Source organism: Lipotes vexillifer, unplaced genomic scaffold (assembly GCF_000442215.2).
Source record: "Lipotes vexillifer unplaced genomic scaffold, Lipotes_vexillifer_v1.1 scaffold90, whole genome shotgun sequence".
Taxonomy (NCBI): Eukaryota; Metazoa; Chordata; class Mammalia; order Artiodactyla; family Lipotidae; genus Lipotes; species Lipotes vexillifer.
Window position 1 is genome coordinate 3,151,084 of NW_006782310.1, and position 12,960 is coordinate 3,164,043.

At 41.7% G+C, this 12,960-nt stretch overlaps 1 protein-coding gene across 3 annotated transcripts in view; it reads right to left on the reverse strand.

The window, feature by feature from the left end:
- NOL4 (nucleolar protein 4) overlaps nucleotides 1-3,263 on the reverse strand; it is a 395,622-nt gene extending 392,359 nt beyond the window's left edge. For all 3 annotated transcript variants that reach the window (XM_007455174.1, XM_007455173.1, XM_007455172.1), the window contains exon 1: nucleotides 2,699-3,263. In XM_007455174.1, coding sequence (XP_007455236.1) covers nucleotides 2,699-2,959 — 261 coding nt within the window. In that variant the 5' untranslated portion in view covers nucleotides 2,960-3,263. The remainder of the gene's footprint in view (nucleotides 1-2,698) is intronic.
- Nucleotides 3,264-12,960: the final 9,697 nt, after the last annotated feature.

A 12,960-nucleotide genomic window follows, 5' to 3' on the forward strand; every position in this document is an offset into this window, starting at 1 on the left:
TCTTTCCCTTTTTGCAGTAGTAATGATGTCTAATTACCGGCAACAGTGAGTTACTGAAACACCAGGCGCAAATCTCTCTCAATAACAGCAAAGCCAGCCATGAACCTTCAAGCCTCAAAAAGCTAGCATGATTCTTAGTCTACTTGAAAATACCATTCAAATACAGTACTTTCTTTCAACCGATATATGCCTTTGAATGAAAAGAAAAAGATATTCTTTGTCTTTCTGGTGACTGCACTCCTGTTATCATAAAGAAAAATCAACATATTTTTAAGGAAAAATATTTTGAGATGTGGGGAAACACATGATAAAAGGGGATCTTTATTTTTTATCTCATTGAAATGATGATTGGCTGCCTCTCAGAGAAGGAGGAGCCTATAATTCTATGTCAGGGGCAGCATAAAAATTTCATAAACAGCAATAGGAGAGTTCATGAATTAAAAACATCTGCAACATTTCCAAACGGGTCTGAATGAAGATCAGAGCTCTTAAATACTACACGGGAAACCATTATCTAAGAACATCACCTGAAGGATTACATTTTCTCCCCTAACTATATGGAATCCTTACTGAAAAGAGACACACGTGTTACTTTATTATTAACCCTGGAGTTGTTACTCTATATTAGATGTCTTAGCATCAATTCTTTAACAACTCTGCATTAATTTTTCAATGAAAATATGGTATCTGAGCATGTGAATGCTGGTTTGAATTACTGGCATCCATGTTTATCTTAGCGCCTCTACAACCATTACAGAATTTATGTTAGAATTTTGAATTAATGTTTTAAAAAGGCACACCTGTTTATACATACAGTGGATGTAACCAAATCCATGCAAGTATAAACTCACTGGTGCAGTACACAAGTGAAGCTATCTGACACGTAAACAGAGGTGCCTAAGCGTAACATAAAAAAATGAAAAACGAACTCCCAAGCTAGCAATTTAAAAAGAAAAGGCATAGAATTATTAAATAATATTCAGGTAAATATATCTTAAATGATTATTATACTCATCAAGTAGCCCCATATTGCCCAAAGGAAAATATATTCACATGCTGTGAATTCTAATTTACTTTGTAAGTTATTTTTTTAAATCAGGTTCTTCATGTTACTTCCAATACAAATGAATCAAAGCACTTCATTCTCTGTGACAGGCTTCTGGCTCATCCAGATGTAAATAAACCTCAGTTCATCCTTGCTCATTACTTAGTACAGCAATCTCACCATTGTCTTTAGCAATGCCACATGTTAAGAGAGAAGGCTGCATTTATAGATCGACCTTCTAGAAACCTTCCAACAATGGTACATTTTTTTTAAAAACATCAGAACTTTTATGTGTGTTTCCATTTCACCTTTATTTCCATGTCCCATTTTCCATATAAATTTCGAGAGAAATATACTCCCTTCAAACAACTACCCCTAATTAATCTCAAGAAACCATAAACTGCTTTCCAAACATAAAAGAGTCCTCCAAATAATCCTTCGAAAAACCTTTCATGCACATATTTCCAATTGAATATACCTCCGTTTGATAGAGAAGAATTGCTTTCAAGGCATCTCGTTTCTAGCATCCTCCAGGAATACTGCTCGAGAAACAGTGGCCAGTAAGGAAAGGAGGAAAAGGAGCAAATGCTCAAGAAACCCGAAAGCGAGGCAAAAATGTACAGGATGCCAGATACCCTCCCCCACCCCTACTCCAGACGAGTACCCACCTAGCATGAAGAAAGAGGTCTTACGGATCTGATCTGCAATCCTACTTGTAGCCCACAATTCCCATCTCCTTAAAAAGGAAATTGACGCTGCCGCCGCTCCCCAGCCTCACAGGCTTCTGCCTAGTGGGCTGAGGTATACTGAGCTCTCAATGCCAGCGCCTGGGCTTAGAGCTTTGTGGCCATGAGACTAGAGCCATCCCAGAATAAGGAACAAATACGCACACCACTTGATTGCGCCCAAACCCATCTCGCTTTGTTGTTCATCATGTAGCTGCGGCTTTATTTGTAAAAGGGGGAAGTGAGGAAGGGAATGGGGGAAATAGGAGGAGGAATCTCCAGGACCTTATCTACAATCTAAATAGTCGTGGTAAGATCTCCGGGAGTGATAAAGGCGATCGGACAGCCCGGTGTCTCCCAATAGCGGCGGTCTAACAATAAAACCTGATAGTGTCCGGGGGAAAACCCCACATCCACGACCAGCGCCACGTTTGGGCTTTGTGCCAATAAGGAGACACTGTAGACTATCGATCAGAATCGTCTATTATCAGAGCGTGCGTCTGGGGTTCCAGCGTGGCCTTTATGAGCGGTGGCGAAGGCGGGACACGCGCCAGGCGCCCAGCGAAGGACGTGGGACAATGGCCCAGCCCGAGGACGCGGGACGCCGCCCGACCAGGGGATGGAAGCTCCAGCAGCGGGTCCGGGAGCCCGGAGGCCAGGAGGGCTGCGCGCTCTGAAGGTGCGCTGCCGCTTTAAAATAAAGGACCACAAAGACTCCACGTTGGGGGAAACGCGCCTGGCTCACGCGACTGGGGACGACTTGGGGAGGGGGTTGAGAAGGGTAGGGGCAAACGAGCCAACGGTGGCTCACGGCTCCCCCTTTCTCCCCCCCGCCCCGCCGCCGCCCGCCGCAAAGGCCCCCCGCCCCCCCCCCCCCAGCGCCGGGCTGCTCGGGCAGACGAATAACAGAGGAAGGCGAGTCACTCACCGTGGTCTTGACCGGCACGTAGAGCACTTGCTTTGCGCCGCCGCCCCCGCGCACCTCGTCCGGCTGGCCCAGCTGGAAACCCTTCGATTTGACCCAGAATTTAAATTTGGCGTTGTCCGTGGAGCTCGACTCGCAGCCGTTGAGGAGCTGGACGATCCGCTCGTATTTTTTACGGGTCACCGTCTTGGTCTTGCCTGAGTCCCCGTAAGTCCTGAGGCACCAGTCCTGGAACTGGCGGTACATGTCGCGCTCACTCTCCATGTTCCCTGCTCCCGGCCGCCGGCCGGATGCTCCCAGCGCACTTCGCACCTGTTCACCCCGGGCTCATGAAAAATGCAGCTCCCGCCACGATGTAGGGACGCGAGGTCCCGGCCGCCGCCAGAGCCTGCCTCTGGTGGGGGGGGCGGGGGAATGGGGAGAGGGAAGGAGGGTCGGTTGGGCACCAGCGATCAATGCCCTGTGCTACCAAGTCTCTGGTTCGTTCGTAATTGCGACGGATGTCTTGGACGCTTTTCTCGTCTTCTTAGTGATGGGTCTCTTTAATACTGTAGGAGTAGGACCATCCTAACAGCATCTGGCCCGGAGAAGCTGGGTTTTGAATAATTAAAATCCCATTCCTTGGTTTATCAAAAACCCACTATTGACTTGGGGTGGTTCCTCGACGCCTCGCCCGGGGTTGTGTCCGGGGCAGGCAGGTGGAGCGCAGCGCCGCCTCCCCGCGCGAGCCCCAGAAGCTTCCCCAGCCTCCGGCCCCACGGTCCAGGAGCGAGGACTGCGCCTCTCTCAAAAGCAGCTGCCCGGCCGAGCGCCTGAGAGCGCGCTCCAGGGTCCTGTTCCGCTTCGGCCTTTCCCTGCGTGGGGCGTTCAGGGACTAGAAAGAGAGAAAGTTCTTACCTGTCATGTTCTTACCTATCAAATCCTGCTACACAGGAAAATTTTTAAGGTATTTTTAAAGCGGCATACAATGGCATTTCTTCAGATGCATTTAGGCTAAATTCCAGTCCCGGAGGTAGGTTCCAGGAGTTAAGTCCCAGAATTAGCAAAGCATTCACGAAGATTTGGCCATAGTTCTATACGATAGACTGTGGTACCCCAAACAGATATCCGTTCCAGGGGGATGTGGGTAAACGAAGGCAGGCCGCTGGCGGCGGGTCTCCCGGATAATGATGGGGTCCCCAGACAGGACACTGGTCTCTGGCGAACTGGGTACAAGGCATAGAAGTAAGTTTATGATACAGATGCTTAAAACCCTTTGCATGAAATTAGAATATGGCGAGGTATCATTTTCCCATTGCTTGGTTACAGTTTGCAGTTCACACGGGAGGTTTCGGATGTCTATTTTCCCCCTGCCACGTCATGGACACCCCCTCCACAGCTCAGAGTAGCCAAATATGAGTTCCTCCGGACGATTTCTCAAGCAAATGAAATCAGCCTTTCCTCCATTCAGGATTTCCATCCGTTTGTTACAGAGCTTGCAATAGGAGAGTTCCCATCCTCCTCGCGCTGCGATTGCGGCCGCTCCTCTTTATTCTACTCTCTGCGGAGGCCCGCGCCCGTCCCGGGAGGCGGCTCTGCCAGCAAGGCGGCCCGACCAGTGCTCAGCGCCGGGTCCGCGTCCTAGCCCACCTTCGCCCCTCGTCGTGGTCTCCAAGACGAAAGCCCCGACTGGGAACGCGCAGTGTTTGTACCCAGTGCGCCGCAGCTGGTCCCGGCACTTGCAAAATGGTCAGTGGCTCCTGCTCGGCCAGGCTTAGTGTGTGCGTGTGTGTGAGCCAGGGAGCGAGGGCGTGCGGTGTGCAGGGGGTGCGCCGTGTGTGAGCGCGTCTCTGGGAAGGTCTCGCGGCGGCTGGAGCCGGGACTGACAGCCCAGGCGGAGCGCGAGCAGCTCCACACACTAAACCTCTCGCCTCTCCCCTCACCCCCACCCCTCCCACTCCCCTCTCCTCCCGCCCCCCCTTCCCCGGCCCCTTCCAAGCTCTCTGATTGGCCAATGGGACAAAAGTTTCTGTGGAGACGGCTGGGCGCTGACGTCACGGACAGAATTGTCCCATTTAGGGATCCCGGGGGCAGTGCGCATGCTGCAGGCTGCAGGTTAGAGGCAGGAGGAGGTAGCAGCGGGCCCGGCGGCAGCCAGGTGGCGGAAAGGAGCACTCAGCATCCAGGTGGGGGGACGACTCCAGCAGGGTTTCCATGGAGATTCCTCTGGGTCTAGCCTAAAAACAGCAGATCAGCTGACACCATTAGCTCAGGACCTAATTACTGCTTATTGGAGCAACAAATGAGGGAGAGGGCCAGCTGCAAAGGAAGAGTTTTTATCCACCCCCCTCCCCATCTCCTCCTCTCTCCCCTCTCTGGGGGGCTCTAGCGTCCCGGGTGAATTCTCATTAACTTGCAAGATTGCTGCAACGACAGCTCCTCCTCTAGAGGCTACCTTGACTGCTTTTATTCTTTTTATTCCCTTCTTTTGTATCAAAAAGAAAATGCTAAAATAAATCAGTTGTCCTGAGTCCTTGAATTATTTTTGCCCAATAAATATTAGACCGGTAGAGCTCAGAGAATCCACCGGCCAACAAAAGTCACAAGTGGATCATATAAGGGAAGGATCACTTTCAGTTTATTGAATTGGGTATTTATCTTTAGGCTTTTCACATTAAAATTTTTTTTCAACATCTTAAATATTTGGAACAAGCAATTGGACAGAACAGTATTTTCCATCACCCTTCTAAATGTGATGTACCTCACAGGAAAAACTCTCTTAAAAGTTTCCCTGGTGATATCAGAGACGGAGGATGATTCCAAGTCAAGAGATCTAGATTTTCTGGTATATTGGTCATAGGTTTCCTAGGAGATTCTGGAAGTATAGCTGGTCACAGGGTGGTCATTCATTCAAGATTAAGCTGGTTCTATAGAGTTCATTTTCTCTTACGATTATAGCTGAATTCGCAATTTTAGAATTCGTTTTGGTAGCTCTTTCATTTGAAAAGTCACCCCACCTCCTCTAAGCCCCATTCAAGTACCTTCAGAACCAGAAAGACTTCCTTTCTTGACTTACTCAAGTTAAAGTAATCTGCCTCTCTAAACTCCTCTGGATAGAGTCTTTCAAACATTTTTTTAACCTTGTCTCATAGTAAGACACATATTTTACTTTGGCATGGAGTGCATACATACATCTGTCCTCCAAAAATTTTATGAAATAAGTATTTTTTATTACATGCAATACACACTATTTGCCATTTTCTCCTATTTATTTATTTTATTTGGTAAAGTATTGTCCTAACTCAATAAATTTATTTTATGATCCAGCAAAGGATGACTGGCAACTATAGTTTGGAAAACATGGTTTTAGATCACAAGAACTGCACTGATCCTCGTACTATATTTATATTTTCATGTAAGTATGTTTCATTATTCAAATAGAATCTTGCTTGGAAGACTCTTGAGAGTTTGCATTTTCTTGTTTTCCAAGTAACTCCAGCACAATGAACAATGCACACAGTAAGTACTTAATAAATATATACTGAGTTAGTTAATTACTAAAAGAAGGAAAAACGAGAAAGGGAAGGAAGGAAGAAGCAGGCAGGCATAATTCTTGGCCATTCCTGTTGCCTTTTGCTGGGTGTTGTTTGGATGAAGTTGGGCCCCACTTAAGGAAATCATAGGGACTGACCACATACACATGTTCATTCTATTTATGATTATACTTGACACGCCAGTGTATGGAAATTAGAACCCTTGAGACATAAAGGATTCACAGAATACAAACAAATATGTCATCAACCCCTAGTCATATTAGCTAGATTTTGTATGTAAGCAAAAAAAACCCTACAAAATTGAAAGAGATCACGTAAGACACCTCTTCTTTTTAGAAGGAAGAGGTAAATTTTAACTATTGAAAGAGTATTCACAATGGACTAAAGGAAAAGAGAGTTCTAGGACTTTGAGAGCCAAGTTTCTGAGAGCCCTGTAGATTCTCTGGTCTCCAGTGTGCTCTGTTCTGTACTTGTACTCATTATTAATTGGCGGGCTGGGTCAACATCTTTTACCACATCTTATCTACATAAAAGCATAAGCACTTGAAATATCTAAAATCTGCTTCAGCAACTCACTCTGGATTCATTTCTCTCCTTTACTTTTAACATCTCTAGAAGTTCTTCCCAGCTCCACCTAGAGGGTCATAGGGAGCCTTTCCTTCAGCTAAATTATTCATTGAACAGGCTGCCTGGAATTTAATTGGCATTTCCCCAAGACACTTTCTTCAGAATTGATTCTCTACAGACCATCTCTCTCCAAAAAAGGGACTCTTCACCCCTGTATCTGAAAGCCAATCACTAAGCCCTGGTCCAGGGTTCTGCATGCCATTTATAGGGAGAGGAAGTCAGAAATTATTATATCAGAATTATAATATATATTAAAATATATATTACATTTTAATGAAGGCTAATCCAAATTTTGAAACACAATCAACATGATTTTATTATGAAAGTAAAATTTCTTCCAACCTCATGGTCAGTTTGCATATGACATTTAAAAAAATCTGGAAAATCTTGCATTTTAATATCCATCACAAATAGTCATGCAACACTACATATTCATCAGTAAAATGTTACAGTGCAAACAACATATAATCCGTAATCATAAAATAAAGATTCAAAGAATAAACAAGCCTTCATTCATCCATCCATATAATTATACTTTCATTCAACAAATATTTACTGAGCACCAATTTCTCTGATAGGCCCTAGAGTTAAAGTAGTCAACAAGACTGATGTATATATATGGCCATCATCTAAATGGAACTTAACTTTTTTAAGGAAAACATAACAAGCAAAGAAATAAATAATAGCCCTTGAGGTAAGTGCCAGGATGGAAAAAAATGGTGCTATAATAGAAAACAGCGGCAGAGTTAGAGGGACTTGGTGACTCAGGGAAGGTATATCTGGGTAGGTAACATTTATCGTGAGACCTGATGGATGCAAAGAAGTCAACCAGTCAAAAAGCCAGGGAGGGGAACTACAGGCACAGCACAAAGGCAAGACCTCTTGGCATGTTTGAGGACTAGAAAGAAGACCAGTGTAACTGGAGCTTATTGAGCTTCAAAGGGAGAGGTAGGCTATGAGGTCTGAGTTGTCTTTTGCTGCCGTATCCTATAGGGCGCTGGTCACCATGATAAGGAATTTGCATTGTATTATTGGTCCAGTGGAAAATCAATCAGGTATTTAAAGCAGGAGAAGTATGTGATATGAGATGCATTTTTAGAAGTTTCACTGGCCACTTTGAAAAGAAAGGATTAGGAGGAGGAAAGCATGGCCAATTAGGAAACTTGCTGTAGTTGTAGTAGTTTAGGTGAAATATTATACTAATGGATTAGAAGGGTAATGGTCGAGGTACAGGGAGAGAAGTGAAGAATTGAAGATATGTTTTAAAGATAGCAGAAGGCTTGCTGATGGATTGCATGTGGCAGGTGAGAGAAGAGATTGAGTCAAGGATGACCAGATGGCTTCTGGCTTTAGTAGTATGGCTAGTGAGGACACTGAGAGAGGGGGGTTTGAGAGAGGAACAGATTGGGAGTTGGAGGCTGAGGTAGAAGCAGAAGTAGGTTGGGGTGGAGAGGCAGGAAGAAAAATTTAATTTCAGAAAAGTTAAATTTGAAATATGGAAAGAGTTGTTCATGTAGGAATTTGAATATAGAAGCTTGAACGACAGAGAAAAGTCTGGGCTGGAGATATAAATACAGGAAATTTAAAGCCATGGGAATGAAAGACATCACCTCTATCCACATTCCTCCATCCCCCTAAAGGGAAAGACTCTATCTTTTGATACTGATTTTGTATAAACTGATACCCTAGGGCTAAAATGGAATGTCATGTACTGACTGAACAGCAAAAGTTAGCTTCCCATTAGTGTAACTCTGATGATGGGAAAGGCTGAGAAAAATAGCAAAGCAATTTGAATCAATCCTTGGCTGGACCTAAACTGTTAGTGAGTTCCAAAATTTACATGGCCCTAAAATCATCTAAATTTTTTTTTTTAATTTATTTTTTATTTTTTGGCCTCACTGTATGGCTTGCAGGATCTTAGTTCCCAACCAGGGATCAAACCCAGGCCCCCTGCAGTGGAAGTGCGGAGTCCTAACCACTGGACGGCCAGGGGATTCCTAGTCATTTAAATTTTAAAAAGGAAAGACAAATACTGTATGATATCACTTATATGTGAAATCTAAAAAAATACAGCAAACTAATGAATAAAACAAAAATGAAGCAGATTCACATACAGAGAACAAACTGGTGGGCACCAGTGGGGAGAGGGAATGGGGAGGGGCAATATGGGGGGGAGGGGTTATTATAGGATGATATGAAATCATGTATGTGAAACTTTTGAAAATTGTAAAGCACTATAGAATTTAAAGTATCTTTCATTAAATTAAAAATTGAATTAAATTTTTAAAAAGTCTAAAAATAAATAAAATTTGACTTCAAAATAAATAAAGAAAAATTTTAAAGATTGAAAACTTTGGTTAGACCTGTTCTACATTAGATCAGGACACGGAGGCATGCTAAAATAGGAATCTATGCTTTGAAGATGGCCTATGAGCAAATCTGTCATTGAAGAGATCAAATAAAGCCTTTGTCTACAGAGTTAAGTCAGTAAGAGAATTCGAGCCCTTTAGCCAGACCAAAGAGTGTGATAGATGGTCCTTGCTACTTTGAAACCTGGAAGTTCTAAACATCATTATGCATCCAGATGTTTAACCGTCTATAAATAACTCCTCCATGGAAAAGGAATTTGTAAAGGAAGCAAATGGCCAACTCAGTCAGCAACTTGATTACCGTACAGCATGGCAACTTTTCAAAATGAAACAGAATAAACAAAGTTAAAGCAGAAAGGTACATATTGTGCCAATAGGGAAATTTGAGACTACATAAAAAGTGTCACAAGTCTGATTTTATTAGTTGACTTCCATTATGATGACTCTTCTTCCAAATAATCTTGAAAAGAGCTATCTTTAGTGTGCTATAGCTATCTTTTGGTTCAGAAAAAAAATGATTTTTAGAAAGTTTAAATATTGCTCTGATCTTTAGGGCTGTCATTACTAAGACACACCAAAAAAGTGTTGTTTTATTTTTTAATTCATAAGCTATAGTATCAGTATCTTTATTCCATTTTCTAACCATAAGAAAAAAGATTCGAAATTTAATGTTTTTTGCTTGGCCCCAAGTTGATTGACTTTTATGTTTGTTTGGTGTGATCACCATTAAATATGATACATTGGTCAGCAGTTAATTTCCATATATACTTGTGTGCAAACTAAGGACAAACTAGATTTTACAAGTCTAGTGGATTTGCTGAATTTCTCTTTAGTTCCTACCTTTAACATCTCTGTATAAACAAGTCCATGGCACAGCCAATCCCTGCATTTTAACAGCCACATATGGATTCATTCAACACTTATCCACCTGACATTTTCATCTAGCTGTCAGAACTATGATGAAGTCCAACGCTAAGTCTGGTGTTCATGTCCCTTGTAACAGAGAAGAAAATACATTTTTTTCTGGCCCCAAATATTGCTTTATTTCCAGTAGCCATATGGCTTATCTTTTCTTCCAAAATATATGGCTTAAAACAGTAATCCGCATATCATCTTCAACTCAGTGGACAGCACGATTATAGAATTTCTGCATTATTTTTAGAACAGTTATTTTGTCATGGAAAGTAACAACTCTTCAGGGAAGAGGGAACAACGCACCTCTGCCCAACTCCCATTATACTTTTGCACATTTCCAGTTTTCACTCCTATTTCTATTGAATGAACCAATTAATATCTTACCACCATCACCTAACCCTCATATCTTATTTACAATATATTATTAATAATTGTAGGACATTTGTTCAACTTGCAGGCTAAAAGTGACAAGAACGGACATAGATATTTCTTGGCTAAAACCACAGACTCTAGAAATAGTTTTCACGTGGAAGACATCTGAGTTCTAATATCAGAATCTGCAAAATAGCTGTAGCAATGCAAAAATACCGTCCTTTGTGGCAGGTAGGGGGGAAGCAGTTGAAGGGAAAACTACCCCTAGTTTTCCTGGGACTATTCTAACAGTCATTGAAAAGCAAGGCAGAAAATAAGTTTTAGATTTCTCTTGTCTCTTTTATTCTAAAATGAACATCTCCCAAGTCTTTAGAAAACTCTTTAATTAAACTTCTTGATCAAAAAGCAGAGTAACCATTTAGAAGCTCCAAAAATTTAAGTTCTTTTTCTAGTTTGTATTGAGTTTTGAAAATGAGAGTTAACTTTTAAAACATGAAGTGTTCATTTATATGCAAAAATACTACTTAGGCAATTCAATTTTGAACTGTCTGCTTTGGTCATCTTGATAGCTTGGAAAAGCAGAACACCACTATGGGGGTGAGACACTTCCATTTATCTTAATAAATTGCAAATTTTAGATTGAACTAATCTTCAAGGTAGAGTTTTACACATGTGTGCATGAGATACAAATTGCTTAACATATCATAAAACATAATTTATTAAGAACAACCTCACTAGGTACAATGAAGCTGTGAGCCAATCAAACCTTTAAGATTCATTTTAGCCATTAATTTGTAATTGGGTGTGATGATTGAAATAAGCCCCAACATACAAGGGGAAGATGAAACAGCTCCTTGAGGGTCAGTGGTAGAGAATGGTTTACAAAGACAGCTATGTTTCTGAGCATATTTATGCATACATGTCTTCTCGTAGAAAAACAATTATACCTGAATTTTGAAACAGCAATACTCTTGAAATCTCAAGATTTCTTTGACTCAAATAAAATCATCTGAGCATATCATTTTGTTGGAGTATTAAGTTTACTAATCCCAAGTAAAATGATTTCATGCCTTACACATTTTTTAACTGTTTCCAAATATTTATATGACCAGTACTTTCTAAAATAGCAAAAAACTGTAACTTTTAAGTATCAATCAGTTAATTAAGAAACATACAGTGATGATATTGGCTCACTTTTTTACTAATACCCATTAAGATAAAGGCATAGTATTGATTTATACATTTTAAGAATGAAATTAATGTGGATTTCCGATTCCAGTGCTATAGCTGACTAGAGACACTAAGAACCCTTTTTCAAGAAAACAACTCAAGGATGCATAATAAGTAGTTTTGATTGCATGACTGGGCTCACAGGATGTAAGGAAAGTATCTCGCTCTCCCCTCCCACAAAAAAGTCCATTGAAAACTGATCAGTGAGCAGTCAACACACCCAAGAGGCTAGATGATCTCATGAGCAACGTTAATATCAACATTATGGTAGAAAGACTGAACATTAGATCAGCAACATAGTGCTGGAGCTGTTCCTGAAAATCCTATATGAAGTCAAAGACACTCGAAGGGTAGTAAAATAGTTATGAAGTTGGCCTTGCCACCTGGCTCATAGTAAAAGTAAATACAAATTCTCTGTAGAGGAAAACATTCACCATTTGACTAATCAGGTTTGTCTAAGATTAAGAACATCCAAATATGAGCATACAACTTGAAATGTCCAAAAATAAGAAAACCAACTACCATCTATAAAAGCCAGCATAAGTAACAAGAACAAAAATAAATTCCCAAAGATTTTATTCAAAAACAAACTGTTTACTTTGATTGTAGTAACTGGTGGAGGACACTAAGAGGGTTTCTAAAATGGTAGTAACGTACAGTTTCCTGAACTATGTGCTAATTATACGGGTGGTTCACTTTGAAAAAATACATTGTGTTATATATATACTTATTATTAGTACACTTTTCCCCATGTATGTTAATCTTTAATTAAGAAGTTTACTTTTTTTTTTTTTTTTTTTTTTTTTTCCGAAACGGGGCACGAACCCGCGTCTCCTGCAACGGCAGGCGGACTCCCAAGCACTGCGCCACCAGGGAAGCCCAAGAAGTTTACTTTTAAAATGCAATAAACATGCAAACTCTGTAGGCCAATCACTAACAATATTTTTTTAACATCTTTATTAGAGTATAATTGCTTTACAATGGTGTATCAGTTTCTGCTTTATAAAAAAGTGAATCAGTTACACATATACATATGTCCCCATATCTCTTCCCTCTTGCATCTCCCATCCTCCCACCCTCCCTATCCCACCCCTCTAGGTGGTCACAAAGCACCGAGCTGATCACCATGTGCTATGTGGCTGCTTCCCACTAGCTAGCTATTTTACGTTTGGTAGTGTATATATGTCCATGCCACTCTCTCACTTTGTCCCAGCTTACC